The 27,611-nt window shown below is 42.1% G+C and overlaps 1 protein-coding gene across 3 annotated transcripts in view; it reads left to right on the top strand.

Annotated features, from left to right (window-relative positions):
* TTC3 (tetratricopeptide repeat domain 3) overlaps positions 1-27,611 on the top strand; it is a 60,661-nt gene that overhangs the window by 18,090 nt on the left and 14,960 nt on the right. For all 3 annotated transcript variants that reach the window (XM_083500162.1, XM_083500161.1, XM_083500163.1), the window contains 24 exons: positions 608-770; positions 866-914; positions 2,450-2,552; positions 6,887-6,944; positions 7,467-7,524; positions 7,844-7,919; positions 8,993-9,121; positions 9,768-9,848; positions 10,722-10,834; positions 12,446-12,572; positions 13,470-13,589; positions 13,750-13,851; positions 13,934-14,026; positions 14,273-14,334; positions 14,826-14,962; positions 15,079-15,408; positions 16,785-17,036; positions 18,019-18,065; positions 19,005-19,058; positions 20,365-20,441; positions 21,673-21,825; positions 24,423-25,290; positions 26,711-26,776; positions 27,280-27,429. In XM_083500162.1, the coding sequence (XP_083356288.1) occupies positions 608-770; positions 866-914; positions 2,450-2,552; positions 6,887-6,944; positions 7,467-7,524; positions 7,844-7,919; positions 8,993-9,121; positions 9,768-9,848; positions 10,722-10,834; positions 12,446-12,572; positions 13,470-13,589; positions 13,750-13,851; positions 13,934-14,026; positions 14,273-14,334; positions 14,826-14,962; positions 15,079-15,408; positions 16,785-17,036; positions 18,019-18,065; positions 19,005-19,058; positions 20,365-20,441; positions 21,673-21,825; positions 24,423-25,290; positions 26,711-26,776; positions 27,280-27,429 (3,468 nt within the window). The remainder of the gene's footprint in view (positions 1-607; positions 771-865; positions 915-2,449; positions 2,553-6,886; positions 6,945-7,466; positions 7,525-7,843; positions 7,920-8,992; positions 9,122-9,767; positions 9,849-10,721; positions 10,835-12,445; positions 12,573-13,469; positions 13,590-13,749; positions 13,852-13,933; positions 14,027-14,272; positions 14,335-14,825; positions 14,963-15,078; positions 15,409-16,784; positions 17,037-18,018; positions 18,066-19,004; positions 19,059-20,364; positions 20,442-21,672; positions 21,826-24,422; positions 25,291-26,710; positions 26,777-27,279; positions 27,430-27,611) is intronic.

The raw sequence follows: 27,611 nt of genomic DNA, 5'->3' as shown, positions 1-27,611 counted from the left end.
TTGAACAGGAGGGAGAGGTGGAGCTCAGTAAAGGAGGGACTACCAACACTTAAGTTTCTACTAGATGAAAATCCCTCCAATTATTTATTATTTATACCCCACCCATCTGGCTGGGTTTTCCCAGCCACTCTGGGCGGCTCCCAACAGAATATTAAAAACACAATAAAACATCCAACATTAAAAACTTCCCTAAACAGGGCTGCCTTCAGATGTCTTTGAAAAGTCAGATAGTTGTTTATTTCCTTGATTTCTGATGGGAGGGCATTCCCCGGGGTGGGTGCCACCACCGAGAAGGCCCTCTGCCTGGTTCCCTGTAACCTCACATCTCGCAGTGAGGGAACCGCCAGAAGGCCCTCGGAGCTGGACCTCGGTGTCCAGGCAGAATGATGGGGGTGGAGACGCTCCTTCAGGTATACAGGACCGAGGCTATTTAGGGCTTTAAAGGTCAGCACCAACACTTTGAATTGTGCTCGGAAACATACTGGGAGCCAATGTAGGGTTGGGCTTTTAGACTCATATGATGAAAATAGGAGTGAAAATGTTTTTATTTGGCAAAACGTGCTCTATTTAGGGGGGTGGTAAGTTCTTTGTTCTTTTTTTTTTGTAGGGACACTATCGATTCTGTGATTCACTCTATCTCTTGGGGGAGCACAAAAAAGCACTAGAAGCAAATGAGAAAGGCCAAGAGCTGTGCAGAAATAATCCTGAAGGAATTAAGGATCTTATACAGCAACATGAGAAATTTAAAAAGCAAATTGATGAAATGAGAGGTAACCTTTCCTCTTTAGGATTGTCTTTAAGTACAGTAAAATACTTTGTATAATAAATTTTATTTAGTGAATCAATTTTTTTATCATTTATTTAGGTGTGAAACAAAATAAACATAAAATAAAGAAGGCAGTAGTTCAGAAAAAGTAAGTTTAATTCTATTTTACTTTATATGTGAAAGTAAATAAAAGTCAAGTAACAACGGGCTAAATTAATATTTTACCAGCACAGATTTGGTACCACTACAGATTTTGACAAATTCAAGAGGTATAGAAACACTATTTCCTATTAGTAAGAATGCTTCATTAGCACTTAATTTCTGCAAGTGTCAGGCTCTCAAAGATTATCCCTCTTTTAAATTTAAGATGAATTAAACAACAACAACAACACTGTCTTATGGTTCAATTTAAACAAACACTAAGAAGCTTTAAAACGGTTGGCTGCACATAAATATTCTTTAGAAGGGCATATCTTTACTGCTTTCCACACCTATGGATTGCATGGGCAAAAAGATTTTTAAAGCAATTGAAAGTGTTAATCCACATGAAGTCATGCTCTTAATTAACATGGGTGTTCAAAGAGGGAAATAGCCCATTGATTCCCTCCCCCCCTTTTTATTTATTTAAAATATCCTTCAGCACTTCCAGAGTGGCTTTCAAAAATAAGGTAAAAATACAGTAAAATATAATAAAGAACAATATAAGGGGTCTTGTGGAAGACTAACAAATTCATTCTGGCAGAAGCTTTATGCTCAGATGTGTTGAAGTGTTATCCGGAGTTGTGGATGCATATATGCATGGCTATAGAGAGGGAGGAATTGTAAACAGTGAGGTCAGAAGGCAATGGAATGCAGAAAAGTGCAGACAGTGATAATTACCTTGTTAAAAGTGACCATTCACCCACATGTTTGTTGCCCTGGTGTCTTCTCTGCTTAGGGACACGGGTGGCACTGTGGTCTAAACCACTGAGCCTCTTGGACTTGCCGATCAGAAGGTTGGCAGTTCAAATCCCCATGACGGAGTGAGCTCCCATTGCTCTGTCCCAGCTGCTGCCAACCTAGCAGCTCAAAAGCACACCAGTGCAAGTAGATAAATAGGTACCACTGTGCCAGAAAGGTAAGTAGCATTTCCGTGTGCTCTGGCACTCGTCACGGTGTCCCGTTGTGCTAGAAGCGGTTTAGTCATGCTGGTCACAGGAGCCAGAAAGCTGTCTGTGGACAAATACTGGCTCCCTCGGCCTGAAAGCGAGATGAGCGCTGCAACCCCATAGTCACCTTTGAATGGACTTAACTGTACAGGGGTCCTGTATCTTTTTTTACATTCTCTGCTTCCAGTGTTGGAGCAGTGTCAATTGTTCTGAAAGCTGCCTTCAGAACTGTCCTTCACTCCCTAGAAAAGGAAAACAGCCCTGTGTGCCTCTCTTAAGAGCCCAGCTGCTCTCTTCTTTCTGTAAAGAAGGGAAGTGGGTCCTGAACGAAAAAGGTTGCATTTGTAGATACAGTTATTCTTAATGTGAATGTTCTAGAAAACAACTCTTCACATCTTATGATAGGGTGTTGCTTTATTTTATTACCAAAGAACGATGGCAAAAGAACGTTTCCGGATCCTAAAACAATTCATAATCTTCTGGCACCCCCCTCCCCCACAAGCAATGTGTGTTTTATTTTGAATTATTGGTTTAGTTCTACAGAATCTCCTTCAGTCAGTGCCCAGGAATCAAAGAAGTCTGACAATGAAAAGAAAACGCAGCCTGACAACAATCTTGGTAAACAGAAGCATACAAAGGTGAGTTGTTTTCGTTTGCTTGTACTGAGAGCTGCTGTCTGGAAGACAGTGCTGTCAGAAATTTCCTTAAACATGAATATATATTTCAGGGTTCTTAGGTTCCTGCTCCTTACCTTGCCAACCCTGACTCTGCTGTCGCTTTAACTTTTTGTTGGCAGTGATATAGCCTGGCTTTGTATTAATTTATCTCACTTTAAAGTTATTTGAACTTGGCAAGCAACTAGCTACTTGGCCTGTTATAAGAAGATCTGTGAATGTGACTGAAAAAAGCAACAAACCTTTTAAACATAGCACTTTTTAAATCATGAAAATAGTTCCATTGAACAAAGCCAGTCTTGCTTCCAAATAAATATGCATAGGATCAGCTTTAACTAGGAATTTTTTAGAAGCAAGAGTGGTTGCTACTGGGCGAAAATAGTATTTCTCTATGAGATAGAAAGCAAGTGTCTGTGCTGCTTCGTTGGTAGCCATATATATTCTTAATCTGGAAATTTGAAACATTTCAAAGCTCAAATAGCTGAAGAGCATAATGTAATAGCACAGGCTCATCCATATTGGTTGATTGTGAAGCAATACATAGAGCGATATCTCCTGGATTCTAGCACCAGTTAGAAGTCACAATAGCAAATATAATACAAATTCCATTTTTGTTATTTATTTGACATGCTGTTGGATACGAGAGAGTTTGCAATTTTGTCCAAGTGCAGTAAATAATGTTTCCTGCTAGCCAGTAACAGAAATCCTTCCCTTCGCTTGCAGGAGAAGGGGAGGAAGGCTTAGGCAAACTTCAGGCTTACTTTTAATATCTGCTTACTCTTAATGCCAAACTATGTTTTCCTCCTACAATTAAATGTAGTCATTGTTTGAAGGGGAGTTTTGTGTCTTGCTCTTCAAGAGTAATTTTCTACCCACATTTCTAATTAAGATTTCCTGTTATTCTTAATAATTTTGTCCTGGCTTAGCAAAGTCATAAACGGTTTAATGTTGCATTTTAACGTTGTTCAACCCTGCCTTGGGACCTTATGGTAAAGGGTGAGTAGGGAATAACAACAAAAACAACAACCTGCTATTTTTGTATCTTTTTCCTTATCTGCCTTGCGGTCCTTTTTGTTTCTGTTAAGTAACCTTCCCCATTATTAAGTTTTTTTGGCAATCTTTCAGCAGCTTCCAAGGTGGCTCATGGTATAATAAAAACAAATTTAAAATCAGGCTTAATTCCCATCCCCAGTGAAAATAGCAGTAAGACAAAAATAAAAGCAACAAGGTACCAGTAAAAGCAGCCATAAGAACAGCAAGGCAGTAGTAAAAACATCTGAAAATAAAATATATAAAAATCCTGGGAGAATAGAATTATCTTCATCTGGTGCTGAAAATCCAACAGAATTAGCTCTAGCTGAGCATCTTTGGAGAAGGTTCACGTAGGGCATGGGTAGGCAAACTAAGGTCCGGGGGCCGGATCCGGCTCATTCGCCTTCTCAGTCCGGCCCGCGGACAGTCCAGGAATCAGCATGTTTTTAAATGAGTGGAATGTGTGCTTTTATTTAAAATGCATCTCTGGGTTATTTGTGGGACATAGGAATTCGTTCATTCCCCCCTTCCCAATGTAGTCCAGCCCCCCACAAGGTTTGAGGGACAGTGGACTGGCCCCCTGCTGAAAAAGTTTGCTGACCCCTGACGTAGGGCTTTTGGTCTTGGTGATTCATAAACTTCCAGTGCATCTTATCTAGTTGATACCATTTTACCTAGCTGTAATTCTGTGGATGGGACTCGTGAATTTACTTAGTCCCTTGACATCAGGAGGATGGGGTTGCAGGCCCTTCACGTTACTTTGAGAGTGCTTAACCTGGCGTCCTCTTTACCTGCCATTGTGCAAATTACGACTGTTCTAGATGAGAGACTGTTGGCTCAGCACAGTTAGCTGAACCTGTGACAATGCATACAAAGGAAGTTAAGGGTGGACCTGGGAGGAGAAAGTGAGTCATTTAGCCGTTTAGAGAAACGAAACGAAAGGGAAGGCTGTAGACTTGAAGATTGCCAAATGCATATGCAGAGTTAAATTACAGCGGTGCTCCTTTTCAATGGGAGGAAATTTTGGCAAAAGCAAGAAAAAACAGGTATTAAACAATTATGTTGGGTTTTTATTTGGCAGTCTTTAGGATGCTAACTGGGTTTTGAGCAAGTAATAACTTGAAAACTTACTTCCTGTTCAAATTGAGAGGCTTCTTCTTTAAGAACAGTAGACATGGCTGCTTCCTGACAATCAGCAGCAGGGAAGCTTGGTTCTGCATAAACTGCAGCCGGAGCTGATAATATCTGAGCCCATCAGCTCTCTGTTTGGGGCAAGAGTTGGGGCAGGTTCTGTTTTGTTCACCAAGAACATCTTAAGAGTAGTGGAGCTGCAGCTAGTCACCTTCCTGCTAGCTGCTGAAAAAGAAGGAGCATATAAGCCATTTATATAGTGCTTTCAGATGTTCAGAGCACTCCATGTACATTATTTTGTAATTGTTACAACTTTGTTATAGAGGTTGGTATTTATTATCCCTGTTACACAAATGGGGATGGTGGGTGGGCTGAGGGAGAATGGATTGCCTGAGATCCCATGGGTGAGAGTCAAGTGGGGCATTGCATTTTAGCTCTTTCTCTTGTTTACTATGCTACAGCAGCTCTTATATTAAGGTTTTTATGAACCAGGCTGCACAGAAAGAACCTTTTCAAATGCCTTCTTAATCTTAGTCGGGTCAGGAAAGGAGGAATGGATGGATTCATTCTGTTGTGAAATTTGATAAAAGCAACCACATTCTGCATTTGAAATGCAGTTTCTTTTGCTAGTACCCGGAGTGGGGCATGGAACAGGATGAACTGGGCCTAATCTCAATTGATTGGCAGGCAGCAGATGATACTGTAACTGGGAAGGTCATTGATTCCAATCTCTCTGCCCTGCTTAACCCAAGATTCTTAGCATACAGTCGTACCTTGGATCCCGAACACCTTGTGAGTCGAACGTTTTGGCTCCCAAACGCCGCAAACCCGGAAGCGAGTGTTCTGGTTTGCGGACGTTCTTTGGAACCCAAACATCTGACGTGACTTCCACAGCTTCCGATTGGCTGCAGGAGCTTCCTGTGTAGCCAATTGGAATCCGCACCTTGATTTCCAAACGTTTTGGAAGTTGAACGGACTTCCGGAATGGATTCAGTTTGACTTCCGAGGTACCACTGTGTAGGAATAATTAATACCCTGCATCAAGGTAAAGGGTAAAAGGACCCCTGATCATTAGGTCCAGTCGTGACCGACTCTGGGGTTGCTGCGCTCATCTCGCTTTATTGGCCGAGGGACCCGGCGTACAGCTTCCAGGTCATGTGGCCAGCATGACTAAGCCGCTTCTGGCGAACCAGAGCAGCGCACAGAAACGCCGTTTATCTTCCCGCCAGAGCGGTACCTATTTATCTACTTGCACTTTGACGTGCTTTCGAACTACTAGGTTGGCAGGAGCAGGGACCGAGCAACGGGAGCTCACCCTGTCACGGGGATTCGAACTGCGACCTTCTGATCGGCAAGTCCTAGGCTCTGTGGTTTAACCCACAGCGCCACCCGCATAAAATTTGGTAAATAGCAATAGGTAGATTGAAGCATAGGTGCTGATACATCACACCCTTTTTCACTGTGTGATCAGGAAAAATAGTCCAAAAATGGGGATATACATGAACAGAGTTGAAGCTTTGAAGTTCCCATCCTTTTCTGTAGAGCCAGGTTAAGAGGCAGCAAAATCTACCCCCTCCCTATCTTGAGCACAAGGATCACCAGGGGTTGTGAGCATGTTTAGCCCTACCCTAGCAGCTTCCTGAATGCATCCATTTACTTAACTTCATGTAAGTGGGTTGGTTGGGAATTCACTCTTGCTGGGGAAAAGTGAAGCATCCTGTTGCGCACACATAGGCAGCGGTGGCTAAACCTGCCTTCCAGTCCTTAGGTTAGGCGGTGTAGCTTCCTCCTAAGTTGTATTATGCCAGTTGGGTGTGTTGGGCTTCAGTTAAGAGTACACAGAGATGCTTTGCATTCTTCCCCAGAAATCCTTGCCATTAGTAACTGCGCATCTGATTTAGCAAGTATTATAACATTGCCAGCCTGCTCTGAGCACAATTAGACAGTTAGACAAGGGGATTTGAAACTCACGGCCTAAGATGCCTTCCTGGTAGAAGCATTTGAGTTCTTCCATTTCCATGGGTGAACACGCACAACACTTCATATCAAGGAAATCTATTCAGGTGGGTGGTTTTAGCAACATGCCCCTTTCTTGTGCGGTGGGAGGAAATACTCATTTTAAAATCTTTTTACAGGTAGCAGCTAATACCTTAACTAAAGAAAACAAAGATCGTCTTTCAGATATTTCGTCAGGTAAGTTAAAATAAGTTAGACCATATGTGGTCCATGGTATGCATACCCCAAAACATTAGTGTGTCAGGCAGAGGCGCCGACTTGGGTCCCCCAATGTGGGTGTTGAACGTTGGCACGCACTGTGTCGTAATGTTGCTCCATCATGATGGAGTGGCTCTGGTGTCGCTACAGCGACTGGATAAGGGCCTCCGCACACTGTCCCCTGCTGCCCTCCGTATCTGGTGCCTCCACACACAATTCATTCCATTTCTGTTCAGCAGTCCTTGCATCTTTTTTTCTCTGAGTGAAGCTTGAAAATTATTGCATAGACCAGGGTAAAGACATCAGAATTTTCAGTTAGCTTTGTACAGTGTTGGCACATAACAATCAGTTTCTAAGTGTTAGCATGTTGCTTTTTTCAGCCCTGTCAAATTTTCAGCTTCTTTGTACAGTTCCTTGAAATTTTTGATGCAAAGTGTGTAGTTCTTTTTAAGGAAAATAACCAGGTTCAAAATGATTTCCCCCCCCTCCCCCTCATGACAGGGCTGAGGGAAAATCCAGGAAAATCCAGGAGCAAAATGAATGACTTTGAAAAGACAAGGTATTGTTTCTCTTGCATTATAATAGTGGAAATACTTTCAGATTCAGAACTTCCCTTTGAAATGTTTTTGGGGTTTCACCTTAACACCTTTATTTATTGTAGCTTTCATACCTGGGTGTCCACTTTTTTTAATTGGCCGTGATAGGTTGGGGGGACGGGACGTCACCAGGACATTGGTCCCTGGTGCACATGAGAGGTTGGGGACAATCCCTGCTTCCCAGGGACAAGTTTCCCAGGTTGTGGGTTGTTGTTTTTTTAGAGCATGAAATGTGTGTGCATTTGAGTTATTGACAAAAGTAACTGTATTTTTTAATTCCAGAGATGAGCTGAATTCAAAAACTGATTCTCAGAAATGTCTGGACAAACAGAAAGCTCCCTGTAGTACTGTGCAACAGGTAACAGATATGTAAAAAGCGTGGCATTGCAAATTTAAGAATTTACTGAATGTCAGGAATGCTGTTTACATATGGTTGGTGAAAGGCATGTAGAACATTATATAGCAGCAGCCTCCACTGAATATTTAAAACCAGGCAGTTTTTCGTTATGGGATTCTGTTCATAGTGTTGCCTTCACATGTACAAGTGAAACACAGCACCAAGTACTTTTTAAAAATTGTGGGCTGTATCTAACACTGCAGCTCCACTGGTGTGCTATACATCCATGCCTGCAGTGGAGCTTTCTTCTGTCCCCTGGGTGTGCTCAAAATCAGCTCTGGGGGGTTCAGGGACACTGGAATATATTTTGGGGGCATGTGGAGGAAGGAGAGGAAGTCCTTTTGTGCCAGCGGAACCCCACGGGTGCAGCATCGGACACAAGCCCTTGTTGGCAGGTTTCCTAGTGTCAGCTGGGATCTCTTCCTAGCCTGAAGTCCAGGTGAAGACCACAATACATTATGCCAGCTGCATAAGTCTTTACCCACTCTTAATTGCATGTTATGTTCGTAGTAGTCTTCAGACCAGGCTGCAATCCAAATTGAGATGATAGAGAGCTATATGCTAACGATTGTACAGTTCTTTCTGTAAGGAACAGGGTGGGTTTGTCTGAAATGGGAGCAGGGGTAAGAAACATTGAATTTGTCATGAAAGTTCTTCCTTCTTAGTGAACAGTGGCATCCTGGCCCTGCTCTTATTCCTGGAGGAAAGGGGCAAGCGGGTCCTTATAAACAGAATAATCAGATCATGGGAGTGACCCGTTTCTGTCCCCGTCCCCCATTGACTTTTATCTATGTTGCCAGCTTGGCATAGTACATATTTTGTAGGGATTATTTGAATAGTCTCAAGGTCTCCTGGGTTTGTTTGTGTTACAGTTTGTGTGCCATTTTAGCTCCCTAAGATTGCTACAGAATTAACATTTAGGTAAGAAATAAAAATGTGAACTATTAAATTCAAACATGTATTACTGGTCTGATAAGCATAATGTTTTGATAAAGGAAACAAAGACAACATTTGTCCCTTGTTGATTTCTGCAGGGGACACTAATACTGTCGTTGAAGAGTACTGTAGAAGATGGATGTACATCACTGATGGATCAGCGCTTTCACAATGCTGAACAATCCTTTGCACGATTGTTAAGTGTTCTAGATCCATCCAACCTAAAGGTAATAGGGAGAATGCCATGGTCTGCTCAAGATAAGTTTTACCTTCTGTATATGTTTACGGTTCTTTTAAGCATTCCTAATAAAAAGGTAAAGGTTAGTTTTATTAAGTACATCCACTATTATATTGTGCTAAGTAATTGAAATTTCTGGAAAACAGAACAGGAAATATGCAAAATGGTTTTTCAGTGACTCTGAAATCCATCTTCCAGGTTTTGTGCATTTTGTGTAGTCTTTCTAATTTCTGTGTCATAGTAAATTATAAAGGCAAAGTAACTTATTTCTACGATTCAGTTCCCTGTAAGGCTAAGGGTGGCATCCAACATTAGAAATAATCAGCATAAACTAATTGAAATCAGTGGGCAGTTACTTAACTCCATTGATTTCAGTCTACTCTTTAGTACGACCTGGTTGTATATCACCCTAGGTGTTTGCAAAATGTTGGGTTAAAGATTTATGAACAAAGTAATCTTGTCTAGGATAGGGATCAGATGCAGTTGAGCAGACAGAAACTTAATGTATATAAAGTACAGGTTCCAATGGATACAATTCTTTCTGTCAAGTTTTGTTAACTTGAGGATGTGATTTTTAATGACAAACCATTTTTTTCTTGTCTTCTCTTTATTATTATTTTTTAAACTTGATGCAGCCATTGAAGTTTGCTGTTGTTGATTATGTCGTCATCCTCTATGGCTATGCTACTGCTCTCCTTGGAATAGGGCAGCCTGAGGTAAGATTCAAGCTATTACGTGTTGGCCAGGGCCCTCCTGCCAATGTCTTACTAGAACAGTGGGCGGCTGCTGACTTAGCTAGCACAGGAACTAATAACTTGTTCCCATCTAAACTGTTTGCAGGGAAATGCCATCTTTTTTATTTGTAACAAATTTCAAAACTTGAAATCATAAAGTTGAACCCATATGCAAATGTATTGTATAAATAATCTTCTTCAGTTTGAACAAATATTTCATCCATATGTTCAGTGAGTTGTGTGCAGTCATGGGGATATTGTTTTATTTAAAACAGAGTACGAAACTCAAGAATCCAAGGACCTGTAGGCAAGGAGTCCGGAAACTTAATGACTGCTATCCTGACATGAGACAGAGATTATGTAACATTTTTATCATGCACTAGGGAAGTCCACATTTAAATTTCAAAATCTAAAAGTAGCCTACTTCTGCAGTTCACGTCACTATGGTGGAAATTTCCAAGAAAAACTTTCAATCATGCATAGTTCTGTCCCATAGGTGCCTATATTTTTTGCTGAAATGCAGTCATAGAAGGCAAATGTATTAGTTTATTTTACTTCGGAAGCCTTTTGTATCCTTGTGGTATTAGTAGCCTTTGTGGTATACTGCACGTATTGAAAACAAAAATGGGTCTGATTTACCGCATCTACGAAGGCATCAGATGCCATTCTCAAAATTCTCAACCTCAGTTATTTTAAAATGACTTTACCTTTATGGTAAGCATTTAACATGCCATCCCAAGAAGTCTTGAAATCTCCATCGTGTGCTGTAACTATTTTTGCTTTATATTTCTTTTGCCTTTTGCTGTTTTGATTGTGTTTGAAATTATTATCAAACCGTTTCATTTGTTTTCAAAGGAACTAACCAAAGCCAAAGACCATTTCAATAACATAATTGAGAAGTATGAGAAAGTGAGATTTGATTGCTTAGCACATTATGGAATTGGAAAAGTATATTTGAGACAAAATAGGTGAGTATAATATGTTGATTTTAGAAATTGAGCTCATTTGTTCTTTAAAAACCTGATCGCTTAAATACCTTGTCTGAGGACAGTTCTTGCACCTCTTGAATTTGTCCATTTCACATTTACTCTGATCGCACTAGAGAAGAATAGTCAGAGTGGAGGACCAAAGAGGACAAAACTTTTCTATCATACGTGTGAACTCTTAGGGAGGAATTCAGAAATTTCATTTACCTATTCAGTTGTCCACTAATACCGCTCTCCAGGAAGGCAGGCTTATTTGAGATGAAATATATGTTTAGTGAGAGAGTTAAAAATATGCCTGTGGCCTTTGATCAAATTGGAAAGAAATGTGATAGTCAACAGTTTTGCTTGATGGCTTGCTGCTGTTTAAGCTGTAGGGGTCACTCATCATCAAACCTCCCTCTGTATTGACCCCTGGTCGAGGAGTTTGACTTACAGCATGCAGTTCAAGTAACATGGGGTGGAGAAGACTCCCCCATGGCTTGCTCTTCTGACAAAGAGGGATTCTAAGCCAGTCCTGTTGTGCAGGCTGCTTTTGCTTTCCGCTTCCCCTAGCAAATGGATTTCTACTCCCTCTGATAACTTGTGGGAAGCTGCCTGGACTTTTTGGTCTAGGGCACGTCCAACAGGTAGATTGTGATCTACTGGTAGATCACTGGACATCTGTGGTAGATCACTGACTTTCCTCCTCCCTAAAAATAGCTACACAATTTAGACCTGAACCCCTAAAAAATGGGCCTTCCTGTTCCCTAAAAAAAAAAGCTCAACAACTTTGACCTGAAGCCCCCAAGAGTGGGTAGATCACTGCCAGTTTTTAACACTGAGAGTAGATTGCAGTCTCTTGGGAGTTGGCCACCCCTGCTCTAGGGAAAGCAGCCGTTGCCAAAACAGATCAGGAAGCAAGCAAGATGAGTAAACAATCGCAGCAGCCCTCACCGCTGCACTACTGTGTCAAGGTGAGGGGAGAGTGAGCATGCTTAACTTGAGCTGCCTCTTTATTTTGAAAAGGACTATGGAATCCAGAGTTGATGTTTAACTCCTGTTAGAAAGGCATATGAACCTACCTGGCCCCTGAGATCATCTTCTGAGGCCCTTCTTTGTGTTCCTCCTCCTTGAGATGTCCAGAGGGTGGCAACACGAGATCAGGCCTTCTCTGCAGTGGCTCCCCATCTGTGGAATGCTCTCCCCAGGGAAGTTCGCCTGGCGCCTTCATTATACACCTTTAGGCGCCAGGCAAAAATGTTCCTTTTAAACCAATCAAGTTGACCTGATTGACATCCTATACCCTTTTTAAATGAGGCTCTTTTTTGAGGGGGGTGTTAATTGGGTTATTGTTCTTATTTTGATTTTATATATGGCGATCTTTTCTGTGAACCGCCCTGAGACCTCTGGGTATAGGGCGGTATATAAAATAAATAAATAGCCAGAACTAAAAATTAAACCAGCCACAATTACTTCCCATTTTCAAATTGTGCTTGGGGTTCTGGGGAGAGGAACAACACTCATATTTCATTGGATTCCTAAACACGAAACATGCTGACACTAGGGATGCTTGGATATAGCATGTGACGTTGAGTCTTTTGGCGTACACGATAGGTTTTCAGAAGCTCTGGACCAGTTTTTGAAATCAAAGACCATGGTTAGTCATAAGATTGTGCCTGGTGTATTGACGTGGCCTTCAACTTCCATAGTTATTGAAGAGACAAGAACAGAAAAATTTCAGGTAAGTAAGATTGTTACCCTGTAAAGCTAAACAAAACCAAACCCAGTTTGTATATCATTTGTGTGGTGGCTGTCCAGGATAAGTTCTGTCTATATTCTGAGGACTACATCAAGGAACAAATTGGTAAAGCAGAGAATCTTGCATTCATCTTCAGTGGAGGTGAGCATGTTTGAATGTGTGACTCTGTCCATCCTTTCTGGTATAAGGATTGCCCTTAGCAATTGGGGATCTAAATACCTGCTAAGGGTCCCTGAATGGCAAGGAAGTCTTTTGAATGACTTGCCCGCTGCACTGAATATGGGATCTTTGTAGAATACCTCGGTTAATCAGCTGAATTGTACTGGCATCAGAAGTTGTATTTAGGTCAGTTACCATTTACTTATTTGCACCTTCATCACTGAGATTGCCCCTTCCTCACAGAACAAAATTAAAGAGCAATAAACCCATTTGCTTTGTTTGTAGTTTGACAGCGGAATAGACTACTTTGGAAACCTTCGTTAGAGGTTTATCAACAGAGCTTGGGTGGCCATTTGCCAGAGATGTTTTAGCTGTGATTCCTGCATTGCAGGGGGTTGGAGTCGATGCCCCATGGGATCCCTTCCAACTCTATGATTCTGTGAATCTATGAGCAGTACTGTGTGACTTCATCTTGCATCATTGTAGTCAACTTTGAAAGCCTGGCCTCATACAGATGGGTTGAATTCCTTCCTACCTAACAGGCAGCCTAATATTCTGTGGGGTGGCAAACAATAGAAAGTGGAAGAAATTGAAAGTCGAGGAAATGATGAATATTCAGTATTCTGCTTGATGAGACTGCATTTATAAACATGCACACTTGGTAGTACAGAATTTCCAGGGAAGATGCTACAATATTTAACTTGCTTTCCTGCTTCATAGGTTATATTGCAAGATCACATTGAAGAATGCAGATTTCCTCCAGCTCCACATGCAGTTTGTCGCTACCAGCAGTGCCAAGCGCAGAAAATAAAAATCTATTTTAGCGACCCAGATTTCAAGGTAATATGAAGGTTGTTGAAAAGGATCTTCAGATACTTTTAATTTAGGTGCACTTTCTCTTAAGAGGCTTATGTGAAATATGTTTTGAATTTTCCTAATATAAATGGTGCCTTACTATTGAACTCACAGTGCTCACTTATCTGTGATCTCCAAACTTTAGGGTTTTATACGTGTTACCTGCTGTGAACAATGTAAAGTGGAGTTTCATGTAAGCTGTTGGAAGAAGTTGAAAGCAGCAAGATATACAGATAAAACTGAAAAGGTAACATCAAATGTTTAATGCTTTACTTCTGTAGCCTCTGTAGCGAAATCCTACCCACAAGTCCTTTTTCTCACACCCACAGGACTTCCTTCGAGAGCTATGTTTCACTCCAGATTGTAGCGGTCTCATTTCTAATATTGCTGTCTTCAGCTCCTCTGGTTTAATCAAATGTGAGGTAAGAATTGATTTCTGGTTAGTATTTTTTATAATATAAATACTAGAAATGGAATTAGATGAAAAGAAACCTTTATTATTACCTGCATTGAACATTTCCAAATTTGTTGTCATACTATATAAATTTCATTTTCGTTTCTTTGCTTTGACCTAATGTCAGAACAGTATTTTATTTTCCACAATTATAATAAAGCACTGTTACGGAAAATAAATCTTTGAAGCTCCCATTTTTCTTTTCTCCTCTTAGTATGAAGATAAAATAAAAAGCAAGAATCCTCCAAGGCCCATTGTTAAACAGGAATGCACAAGGTAAGTTTCCTAGCTAGTCATATAATACTAGCAGTTCGTTTTCAGAGCGGCTGACACAAGATGGTAGTCTCATTGAAGAACATGGGGGTTTGTATCGCCACCTGTTGTCTAAGGCAGGAAATATTCAGAGTAGGGTAAGGGAAATTGGCCAAAATGGTCTCTATCTTGTTTTCTGGTTAAGGGAGACTTTTGTTTGCTGGAAAGACCTTACTGGATACAATCCTGAATATATATTTGGATACTTGAAGGCCTGTTCGCATTTAGTGTTATAATGGCCTTCACATAAGGATTGCTGCTGGATTACGTCTTCATGTGTCTGCTATGATTGATACAGTCAGGCAGCTCTCTTTCGGGAGCTTCTGTCATATATTAACAGGCCAGGAGACTTATTTTCCCTGAAAGAGCAGTAGTCTTGAATATTTACATTTCAACTGAAAAATGTCCAATTGCTTTTAAAAATAAAAGGCTTCACTTTAAGTTGACTGTGTCAGTTCTAGGACCCTACAGAAAAAACAGGATAGGAAATTGAAGAGGAAATTAATGAAAGAAGACGCTTCACTGTCACTAGGGAACTTTGCAGAAGTGCTTCACACAGCAGACTCTATATCAAATGATGACAGTGATAAAGGTATGTGACAGTAAATACCTGTATTGAGAATACCTTGATCCCCCCCCCCCGTGGGGTCCTGCGTTTCTGTTATGTATCTGGGCATTCACGGTTTTGTTTTTGCTTTTTAATCTTAGGGAGCGGTGGTGGTCTTGTTCCCAAGAATTATTTTGCTGGGGATAGAGTCCTGCAGCTTATTATGCAGAATTTTGAGAAAATACGGAGAGGCGTACATGATGGCTTCAAACTTCTTAATGAACTGTTTTCGTGGTGGGTAATTGGCGAAGCGGACCACACACGGTTTTCAACAAACTGTGTAACCTCAGTTGAAGTAATGGATCGGATTGTAAGCTCCGTAATTGACAAAAATAATAGAGTGGCGACAAGAATTTTTGTTCATGTTTTAAGTGAGCTTGAAGAAGTGGATCCTAGACTACACGATTTAATGAAACATCTTGATAGTAATGGTAAGAGTAAGTTATTTGTGGTTATACTGTAACATAAACCTGAGGCTTAGTTCCATTACAGGGTTTTAACTCTTGAGCATTTATCTATTAGGCTTGTTCACATTAGATATGAGAGCTGGCTGCAATTGCAGCTGATCTGGAAAATAAAAGTTAGGAACTGGATTTGTAAATAATTCTGATCAACAAATCCCTCTCTGTTTATATTTATAGTTAAAGCATAAGGTTATGCTTTAAGTATCAAAAACAAGGATATAGGTAATTGGAAAATTTATGCCCTTGCTGGCCAGCACTGTAATTTCCAAAGTTTAGATCATTGCTGTTTTCAGTTTTTTACAAGCAAGATTTGGGTAGCAATAATTACATTTCCAATGCACTTCTTGTTCCTTATTTTTTAATTTTTGTACTAATTTCCAAGTTTTATTATGCTCCTTTAATATTCTCAAAATAGTCTCAATATATTAGACTGCACATTTCCTGCTTAGAATTGTTTGCTGAGAAGACGTTCAAACCAAGATGCTCATTTGTTCTTCACTCTTAGCCAGGCATAGGGAAACTCGGCCCTCCAGATGTTTTTGGGACTACAACTCCCATCATCCCTATCTAACAGGACCAGCGGTCAGGGTTGATGGGAGTTGTAGTCCCAAAACATCTGGAGGGCCAAGTTTGCCTATGCCTGCTTTTAGCACACTGCTAGTTTTGCTTTTGCATCTTTGCAGTTTCTCATACTGTTCAGGCAGACAACTTTATGACAGGTGTGTGGATCAGTTTTGTTTGTGGTTACTTTGTGATAGGATACTTGTATCCATAGCCAGCTCTCAGTGGGCTCAATCCAGATGGACTTTTCATCTGGCAGAGGCCTTTATGAATGACTTGGTGGGAGGAGAGGGAAGTGATTTTCTCTGAGTTTCCCTGCACACACACTACATTCTGTGCTCTTCCAGATGGTCCCACAACCCTCCAGAGCAGATTTTCAGAGAGGAGGGGAATTGGTGAAAATGGCTTCCTCCTTTCCATTAGCAAATGCCTTCACTTGATCAGAAACCTTTCTGTGAACAGAAGGGTATTGTTGGATACAACCCAACAATAATATTCACAGCTTCCCTCCCCACATATTGCAAAGAGCAATGGCTCCTAGTGTCGTTGTCCCTGCCCCAGCTTTGGGGTGGGCGCTGGTAATTTTAACAAGTTCCAGATAATGAGTTTTTCACTATACTACCCCCCATCTAGTTGGTCTAATTCTTGGAGATCTACCCCAAAAAATGCTTCTTTGAAATGTAAGCAGGTCAAATCCTTGTGTATGTCTGCCCTAGAGGGCAAAATATATTCTGTGATGTGAATCCACTTTTGGGTGTTATAATTTATATTTATTTTTGCAGGTTTAAAAGCTACAAAACAGTTTTTTGCCAAGTATGGAACATGCATCTTACAGCTTGATCTTGACTTCATAGCAGTGCTGTGGAATGAGAAATATGGCATTAAACTAGGCAGGGAGTTCACCTGCACATCTCCAGATATGATAGATGAGCTGTCGTTGATAGAACTTCGGTGTTTTTTATGGCTCTTAGAAGAGAACAGAGAGAATTTTCCACCTCTCCTTCAATACTTAGATGACTATTTTGATAACATGGGTAAGTATACTAGGATGACCAAAGGGAGTTTATTATCCCTTTAACTTTATCAATGACTTCTATAGATTTTGTGAGGGGAACAGTGGTGGGCAGCAATGAAAGGATTCAGACCAGGTGAACTGTAGGTTCTGTGCAGGTCGTTCAGCCCATGTGGGGAAGGAAATGCGAAACCCCATTTTCCATTATCCTTCTAATTGCAGTTGTGGGGAGATGCTGCTTTCTTTATGGGGCGGGTTCTGAGTTGGTTGCTGTGTATGGTGGTTTATGTATTCGGTATCACTTTAGTCATAAACATGTACAGTCGTACCTTGGTTCTCAAACAGAATTGGTTCCGAAAGTCCTTTCGACTTCCAAAAAAGTTCAGAAACCAGCCAATCGGAAGCTGTGGAAGCCATGTCGGACATTCAGCTTCCTAAAAAAGTTTGCAAACTGAAACACTCACTTTGGGGTTTGTGGCGTTTCGCTCCGGCGGAAAGGTAAACGGCGTTTCCGTGCGCTGCTCTGGTTCGCCAGAAGTGGCTTAGTCATGCTGGCCACATGACCCGGAAGCTGTACGCCATCTCCCTCGGCCAGCAAAGCGAGATGAGCACCGCAACCCCAGAGTCGGTCATGACTGGACCTAATGGTCAGGGGTCCCTTTACCTTTATGTTCGAGTCACAAGGCATTTGAAAACCAAGGTACAGCTGTACTGATTTCAGCAGGACATAGACAAGTTTCTTCTGATTCAGAACCATTGGCTTTAAGCAGCTAGAAATATACTCTGTTGTAAGAACTCAGGCCTCTTATCAAAGTACTGTAATTATTTGGCCAACATGGTTAGATATCTCTATATAGTATAATGATTTAATGCATATGCACAACCGCGAGAGGACAGGGCTATTTACTAAAGTTACGGCACAGTTGTTCAAAACTGTTTAGAGCTTTGTGCTTTTGTCTTAGATTTTTGTTTTGTTTTTTAAATAAAATTTATTTTAAAAATAGATAATCGGTATACTGTAATAAGGAAGGAAGAGAATGCAACTGCCTCAGTAAGTTTTTATGTTTATTCCTTTCTTGAAATGGAAGCAAATACATTGCAATCAGAACCCTTTCTAATATATTTAGGTAGAGTGTTCCCCTTATATTGCACTGCTGCTTTTATAACATACATTTGTTGCAGAGTTACAGTGCAGTCCAAACCCACGGTCCGCCGGGATGAGAGAACTTTTCATTCAGGAGATTTTTGGCTTTGCCAGCTGGGCCAGGGCACAAGTCTCACCGTAGCTGAGCCAGAGATTTGCCGGAGTGCCCCTCACCACAGCTCAGCCGGTGGGACTTCACGCTAGTGAAAGACCCCCAAAAGGGGTGTTCTGAGGTGCAGTGGGGATGATAACATGGCAAGGAAAGACTTAAACCTGTTCCAAACCCCTTTCAGCCCAGTCATGGGATATTGGAATCTTGAGTACTCACCAAATTTCTGGTGTTTATCATGTTGCTTGTTAGAGACACCGTGTATCCCTGTCTCTGCTGACATGGCTTGTCCTGCAGACCCTTCCTCTTGCATCCGTTAAGGGACCCTTCGTACGTACACAGCAGGGCATGCAACATTGTCGTAGGCTCAACAGTCTCCTGCAAAAACCAGGGCAAACCAATATGTATTTCCACTTAGCACCAAAATAAGTAAAGCGATAGCACCAATCTCATGTCTGAAGGAGGAGCATTTCAAAGGGGGAGGTACCGCCACACGGCGATCATTTAGTTTTGGTGTTTGTCATCTTGATGAGCTCTTAGTGAAATAGTTATACACGGCGTCATGTTGCTCTGAAGGGGAAAAGTAGAAAATAAATGAGGAAACAGACATAGGGATTTTGTTTCCTTGCTAGTAAGGTGAAGAATGGAAATAGAATGTGCAAATAAAATAAGCAGTGTTATGGTAATATTTTTTTCCTGGTGGTGGTCACTACTAAACCATCTCTTTTTCTGTCTAGAATAATACTATCAAAGTTAAAAACAGAAACCGAAAGAAGGCAAAGGAACCAAAGGTATATCTTTATTTCTTTAAAGGAGGCTATGCTGGTAGAATGCAGCAAAAGAAGCAAAGCTAGTAAATGCCTATGTACTATTCTCTCTTCAATTTCTTCTCTCCTTCACTCTTTCTTGACTTCCTCAGGCCTGGTTCACATGCCAAGTTAGACCATATCTGATGTTTAGCTAACTGAAATGCAAACGAGCAGTGTGCTAGTAGTGCATGCTGCTTAGATGTCCCTACTTTGCCCCTCCCATGTCCCTGGCCATGCCAGAAGCAGCAAACCACACGCCTTGGCTTCGTCACATCATCTGAAGCTGGGCATGTGATTTGCCTCTCTCCAACCAGGCCATGACCAGCAAGCCAAGAACAGAGCTTGGTTTACCCCTTGTGGTTTGATGTGAAGGAAACAAACCTTGGGCCCAGGTTCAGATGAAACAACAAGGCAGGTATTGTGGCATTTTGCACCTGGCATGGCCAGAAGTGGGGTAGAGTGATACTGGGGCTTCTGAGCAGCATGCGCCAGCTCCTTAGTTTTTAATCAGTTGGGGAAAAGGCCATAGTTCAGTAGGAGGAGGTGGGACTGGTCATGTTGCCTCTCAGAAATCCTGGAGACCTGCTGCTGGTCAATGTGGATAGTAGTGATCTTGTTCATCCTAATAGTCTGTTGTGATATAAGGCGGCTTCTTATGTTCCTGTCTATTATCAACATAATTTTGCATACAAGCAGAACAGTAGATTTGGAGAAAAATGTATGCTGCAGGTTTAAAGAGTCCCTGTGGATTGAATAGTGTTCTTCCTGCTTTGTATTTCTAGTTTTGAATAATAAAATTGGGTGTGTATCCAGCTGCGTCCCACTGCTGCTAAAAGGCTCTCTGCTCCAGAGGTGGCTCCTGCGGATAGAAAGGAGGAGGAGGAGCTGGTTTTCTCTATTTCCCCCTTTCTCCTGCACCCCAATGCCAGTGCCACCTCCCATGTTGTTCCAAGTGGTCTTCCTATCCGTAGAAGAGATTTGGAGTGGGGGGGGGGTTTAAGAGGGAAGCAGTGAAAATGGCCTCCCTCCTTCCTTGAAGAGAAGCTTCACTGTAACAAAGAACCTTCTGTGAGTGGAGGGCACAGTTGAATATTGTGGAGTGATCTACTTTTCTTACAATCACACTGCCAAACCTCATTTTTTGGTGGGGGGGGGGCATTGAATAAATGTGAACTAGAGAAAAAGGATTATATAAACGAGTCTGTTGAATTCTGAAGATGGATTACTTCGTTTTAAAATTTTACATGTCATTATGTAACAAGTTTCAATTCTTTCCTTGTTGATTTAGTCTATTTTAGTCCTGTCTGGTGGAGTTGGTACAGTAACTCGAGAGGAAGACAATATATTTTCAGAAGAAAGCACCTTGTAAGTTCTGGCACAAAAAATGCATGGAGCACGCTCTTGCCAAAACACCTTTAGGCTGCAATCCTAAACTAACCTACCTGGAAGTATGTCTGGTTGAACTCAGTGGGACTTACCTTTGAGAACACTAGTACACTGTTAAATTCCTTTGACTCCAATGAGAGTGTTATGCATGTGCCTCTTTTTTTATGGCACCTGAACCACACAGTGATGTTTTATAAAAAGGAGATTTAAGCCTTTGAACTGCAATTGTCACAGTGTATTTAAATAAAGAAAACTGAAAAATAAAATTTACTAATCAGACAATAAAATTGTTAACCAGACAGCTTGAATTTTACCCTCTTAGTTTAGGGGTATTAGATGTGAACATCTTAATTCCTCATTGTTAAAACTTAATGTTTTTCCAGTGTCTTGGGAGACAGAGATACCTGAAAAATGTTACTTTTGAGAAATGAAACCCTTGTATTCTTTCTTCATCTATTGATTAAATGAGTGACTGAGAATAAGAGAGGTGCAATATGGGTTTTTCTATGGACTAATTAATTAAGCCTTATGTCCCTGCAAATAGTTTAAGAACAGAATCCATGACAACTTGCAAGTGCAATGTGCCTTGTAACCAAGTTTAAGATGTGCCATGATAATATTTAAACATGACGAATTCTATTTATTGAACCTCTGTCCTTCCCCCCCTGAGGAAATCCTTTACTCCAGATTCAAATGCTGCTGGCAGTTACAGAGACACATTGTTATAATATTCCTGTTAATCTCTGCCATTGTATTTTTGAGAAGCCATTACAGAGAATATCCCACATTAATATATCTCAATGTTCCATCTCTGATGACATAACAAGGATGTTCCTATTGTAATTCCTGTTGGGATGAATTGAATTTAATGGTCAGACAGATAGCAAATAGAGCATTTATTTGCAGATATTAATGAGGTAACCCGGAAAGTACGTACTGTTGCTCTTACAGCTGCAAAATATCCAGACTATGTCAGTGCTCCTATTATTGACTGTAAACTGTACAGCTGAGGTTTTTTTTTATTGTCTTAGTTTTTTTTTATTCTAATCTTCATCTTACGCTTGAAAGCATGTCTCTTTGTTATTGTTACGGCCTATGCCTAAAACAAATAAAACGGCTGTTGAGCTTTTTATTGTTCACTGTGAGTTGGGAGCTTTCCATTCATAAGGAGCTTGCTCTTCTTAAAGTCTGTTCTTTGTCTTCCCAACAGTTTTATGAATCCACGTGACCCTTTCAGAATCCCAGATGGTCTTAATGAGCAGGTGGCGATATTTGAAGCTTTGTATAATAATTTTTCTTCCGGTAGCAGTTACCAGAGAATTTTGGACAATTACCCAGACCCAACGTGTGAAAGCTTATATGAGTATGTTTCCATTTCCTTTTCCTTCTTTATTTTCCAACAAACAAAAAAATAACGAAAGTAGAGCTGGGGTCCCTTGGATATAGGCATCATCCCCATTCCTAGAGGAGGAGGAGGAGGATTGGGATTTAGAGTTTTCTCTCAAGTCTGCTCCCACCTGAGCTCCCAAATGGAATCTTTAACTCCCCTGGGTTTCAAAAGCAGTTTAAGGATTGAGCACATAGGTGCTAGCAGTAAGGCATAGGAACAAGAGCTTGTGTTTCAGACTTTCCTGACATTGAAATCTTCCTATGATTACTAATGGTTATACTTGGGTACTGATTACTCAGCACTAACAGAATTCTCTTGTTTCCTGACATTTACTTCTACCTTCTTGCTGCCGAAGAAAGCAAGAAACGTGGGAAGTGAACGTTTTAGGGGACAGGCATTGGAAATACGATGGGGCACTTCCTTTCCCATGTGTTTCTTCTCTGAGGCGTTCCTCTCTTTTGTGTGCATCTCTAGTTCCTTTTTCCTTGACATATTTGCACCTGAAACCCGTGCAGTTTTAATCATTGCCACCCAAAGCATTGACTCCTGCTTGTTCAAGTTGGCAAAGGTGTTTAAAAATGCCTGTTGGTCCCCAGTGAGGGGGAGACAAGTTGGCATGATGGTCTTGGGCATCATAAGACACGGTTTGGTGCTTAGGGTGACAACATTATTCTAGTAGTAGATAGGTAGCCGTGTTGGTCTGCCATAGTCAAAATAAAAAAATTCCTTCCAGTAGCACCTTAAAGACCAACTAAGTTAGTTCTTGGTATGAGCTTTCGTGTGCATGCACACTTCTTCAGATACACTTCTGAAGAAGTGTGCATGCACACGAAAGCTCATACCAAGAACTAACTTAGTTGGTCTTTAAGGTGCTACTGGAAGGAATTTTTTTATTTTAACATTACAGTGGTGCCTCGCAAGACGAAATTAATTCGTTCCGCAAGTCTCTTCGTCTTGCGGTTTTTTCGTCTTGCGATGCACGGTTTCCCATAGGAATGCATTGAAAATCAATTAATGCGTTCCTAGGGAAACCGCCTTCAGACCAGGTCCGGGGACAGTCTGTCCCCGGACCTCTTCTGAAGGCTGGGGGGGGGGACAAGGGCTTTTCTTCCCACCCCCAGCATTTTAAAAAACCCTGGGACAGCGGAGGACTTCTCCGCTGTCCGGGGCGATCTTAAAATGCTGGCGGGCGGCATTTTAAAATCGCCCCGGACAGCGGAGGACTTTTCCGCTGTCCGGGGCGATTTAAAAGCCCCTGGGAAGGCAGGCAGGGGGGACAAAGACTTTCGCCTCCTGCCCGCCTTCAGAAGGTGTTCCCGCCCCCCTCCCCACTTCGGAACAGCTTTCCGAAGTGGGGCGGCTGGGGCAGGTGTCCCCGCCCCCCCTCCCCACTTCGGAACAGCTTTCCGAAGTGGGGCGGCTGGGGCAGGTGTCCCCGCCCCCCCGCCCCACTTCGGAACAGCGTTCCGAAGTGGGGCGGCTGGGGCAGGTGTCCCCGCCCCCCTCCCCACTTTGGAACAGCTTTCCGAAGTGGGGCGGCTGGGGCAGGTGTCCCCGCCCCCCTCCCCACTTTGGAACAGCTTTCCGAAGTGGGGCGGCAGGGGCAGGTGTCCCCGCCCCCCTCCCCACTTCGGAACAGCTTTCCGAAGTGGGGCGGCTGGGGCAGGTGTCCCCGCCCCCCGCCCCACTTCGGAACAGCTTTCCGAAGTGCGGCGGCTGGGGCAGGTGTCCCCGCCCCCCCTCCCCACTTCGGAACAGCTTTCCGAAGTGGGGCGGCTGGGGCTGGTGTCCCCGCCCCCCCTCCCCACTTTGGAACAGCGTTCCGAAGTGGGGCGGCTGGGGCAGGTGTCCCCGCCCCCCTCCCCACTTCGGAACAGCTTTCCGAAGTGGGGCGGCTGGGGCAGGTGTCCCCGCCCCCCTCCCCACTTCGGAACAGCTTTCCGAAGTGGGGCGGCTGGGGCAGGTGTCCCCGCCCCCCTCCCCACTTCGGAACAGCTTTCCGAAGTGGGGCGGCTGGGGCAGGTGTCCCCGCCCCCCCTTCGGAACAGCGTTTTAAAATGCTGGGGGTCGGGAGCGAAGCGCTGCCGACCCCCAGCATTTTAAAACCTTCCCGGGACACGCTTCGCTCCCGCCCGCCAGCATTTTAAGATCGCCCGGGGCAGGCGGGGGGAAGGCAGGCGGGGGGGGGAGCAAAGACTTTTGCCCCCCGCCGGCCTTCAGAAGAGGTCCTCTTCTGAAGGCCGGCTGTGGGCGAAAGTCTTTGCTCCCAACCGCCAGCATTTCCCTATGGGCTTTCGTCTTGCGATGCAAGCCCATAGGGAAATTCGTCTTGCGAAGCGCCTCCAAAACAGAAAACCCTTTCGTCTTGCGGGTTTTCCGTCTTGCGAGGCATTCGTCTTGCGGGGTACCACTGTATTCTATCAACTTACATAAAATAAAATGTTGACGTGAGATCGGAAGGTGTTTTCAAACCTCATTTGTCATGTATAAATTGGTAGCTAAAACGTTAAATGAGTTGTGATCGCACAGCTTCCTCTCGAACTTAGATATGACTTTGATTGCTTTCACAGCTATTTTTCTCAAATCTTGGAAGAACATGGCCCCATGGAAATTGATAATCCACTGTTAGTTGGAGAGTATGAACACTTTCCTGCGGACACTCGTAAAATAGTGGAGGATGCTGGTGGTCTGAAATCTTTCCTTCTGGAATCTCTACGTTTTGTTATGATTGGCAACCTTATTGGCTTGATGAAACATTCGGTGATGCTGAAGGAAAATGCGGATGTCACCGGAGCTGCAGAAAGGACTAAAAATGAAGAAACTTCTTCGGCAAGCCTTCATAGTCAAGAAAACAGCAAACCACGTTTAAACCCAGCTGCTAAAGAGTTCCAGCCCACCTCATATATTAACAATCCTTATGTGTCAGTATCTACTAATACTCCAGCCCATGATACTCTGGAATATATGACTACCAGCCATTCCACTTTTAGTCCATTCGTTCCCACATACTCCCTTTCCACTCCGGTAACTGACATGATAGCAGCATCACTGCCTATGCCAGATGCCTCTTTGCCTTCAGCTTTACCCCAAAGCCCCCCAATATTTCTGAATGAGATTCAGTCAGAATATCAGAATGAGAGAACGTTGCCAACGATTCCTGAAATGCTAGATATTTTGGAGCAATCTAATTATTTATATCCAGATGCTTTCCTTGATATTGATCCAGAAGTGACATCAAGCGAGGATGGCGAAGATATTCTTGTGGCGAAAGATGAGGTGCAACTGTCAGCATTGTCTGACATTTGCTCTTGTGAAAATAATCCTGATAACATTGAGAATAATAGTAATGAAGCTGGATGTGACTCTGTTACTAAAATGGAAACCACTAATAAGTCTGCAGCAAGGAACAAACCCCGTTCTAGGATGATTGCTATTCAGGTGAGAATAATAAGCTGTGCACAGTATTCGTTGTGGAGCTGACAATGTTTTTGTTTTTCTGTGTTGCATGTATAAACTCTGGAGTGAGTTTCATTGGTGTGGGATATCAGTTTGCTTCTTTCAGTGCCTGTTCGCTTGATAAAGAATTTAATTATAGACATGTTGTCTGTAATATGCTAGCTACATTTGCTATGTTCATCTCAGTGTGCAAAGAAGTTTCTTCTTTTAAAAAGACATGGGAAAGCAATATAAATTACTAATATTACTAATATTTTTTAAAATATCTGTGTTAGACTTGAGAGTCAACATGGATGTAGCTTTCAAACATGGTACCCAAAACTAAGTTCATTAGGTGGACGCAAGGCCATTATCGCAAGTTTCCTTTGTGCATCTGTATACTATCATCTGTGAAGAACACACATGACTATTTTGCTATGTGAAAAGCTTCCTGCATGATAATGGACAAAACAGCACATGATATCCCTCTATAGCATTACTCATGTGTCCACCCTCTCTCCCTTTCTGCAGCTGTATTCTGTGTATGAAAAATGTGTGGAAGGTGGTTTTCACTGGAGTTAAATAGTGTGTTAAGATTAGTGAACTTCTAGAAAAAAGTGGACCTGGAATCAAACTTGCTTGTTTTCATTTTGCATTTGGCCCTATTAGCCTCATATTGCTTAAAGAACACAAATGTAATTTAGGGAGCAGATTTCTGCAATGTTTCTATAAGGCAGGTTCCCAGTTTCCAGCAGGGATACCTTCTGTGCCTGGAATGGCACCTGGCTCTAATGACCTTTAAGGCTTGTTAGTTCTCCCTCCTTTCCTGATGCCTGCTGACCAAGGACTGATCAGAGAGGAGAAAGACTTTTCTAGGCCACTCTCAGGCTATAAAAGGAGACCTGGCCAGAGGATAGGCTTTTTGTGCTTCCCCCTTCTCCACACAGCATTATAATCCTTAGTCTTGGCACTGTATGTGCACTCCTACAGACCTAGTGAGTGAGAGGTGCTCATTTCCACTGACTTGTCATGACAAATGTCCTTCCCCTCCTGTCAAATGGATGGTTGAAGACAAGTTCACAAGTTTCTTTTGAAGAACTGTTAGGAAAGTATTATTGTTCTCGCCGACAATTAGCTGCTTGCATTTAGGGACTATGAAACTCTTGTTCACGTGCTGAGTCTGCTTTTCTTTATTACCTTTGCCACTTCAGTTTAGGGTGGTGGGCTTGCAGTTAGGCATCACTCAGAAGTTATAAAATCAAATAACTCAATTTATTGAGCTTTCTGGGTGGTGGTGTTGAGGAAACACAACTACGTACATATTTACCGGGCAAAGGAACGATCTATGGGAAACACATTGTCTGTGAAATGTTGGGATATAACTAACCTCTATTGAAACAGTTTCTGGCTCTTTGCATTTTAGGTAGATCAAGAACTAGCAGACAGGGGAATCAATACTTTGCCTCTGCATCCATATGAAACCCAACAAGTAAGTGCATGAGTGGATGTCCACAGATGGCCCAGTGAGGAAGCAAAAGCATACTTCAGAGTATGTTTTAACAAATGAAAAATGCTATTATGTAAACCTCTAAGCTGAAATATCCATGAGCCTTGCTCACAGATAGTACCATCTCTTTCTCTCTCTTTTTAATTACTTAGTTTATTGTTTCTTTTAGTTGATTTGGTTAAGTATTAACTTCTGCAACGTGGCTAAGATTACATGAAATACTTTTATCTCTGTTGGTTTAGCGGCTGTTATGTACCTGCACTTCTTTGTAGAAATAACTCAAGAAACTGTGCTAGCTCTGTTGGAAATTTCATACTCCCTTGGCATGATTTTTCTCATATCACACATTTTGAAAAATTGAAGAACTTTGTAGGCAATAACATTTTTTGGTGACAAGAACAGTGATTATACTGTGCCTTATATATACGGGCTATAACTTCACTGTTGTAGCATTTAAAATTTGATCTGCATACTTCTATTTTCAGGGAGATATGTTACGTATGGAAAAAGAACACCAGGTTCTACAAGAACAGCTTAAAGAAGCAGGTGAAAAATATGAGCAGCTTAAATATCGAAGCTCTGAAGAAATCAGTGTATTGGAAGCTGAGATTTTACAACTTGTTCAAGGAAACAAGGTAATAAATCTTCATGAATATAGTATCAAAGAAAAATGACCATCAGTACAGTTGAAACTTAAACTCCTAAACATAGTGTGTTGGCTCCAAATACGCCCTTCTGTGAATGTAAGGTCTGCCCTAAAGGATTTTGGGGACAGCTAGCAGCAAAGCTGCAAATCTTGTACTTGTGTACCTGGGAG

Source organism: Podarcis liolepis (assembly GCF_965112155.1).
Source record: "Podarcis liolepis genome assembly, chromosome: 4".
Classification (NCBI taxonomy): domain Eukaryota; kingdom Metazoa; phylum Chordata; class Lepidosauria; order Squamata; family Lacertidae; genus Podarcis; species Podarcis liolepis.
This window is presented reverse-complemented; position numbering and strand designations above follow the sequence as displayed.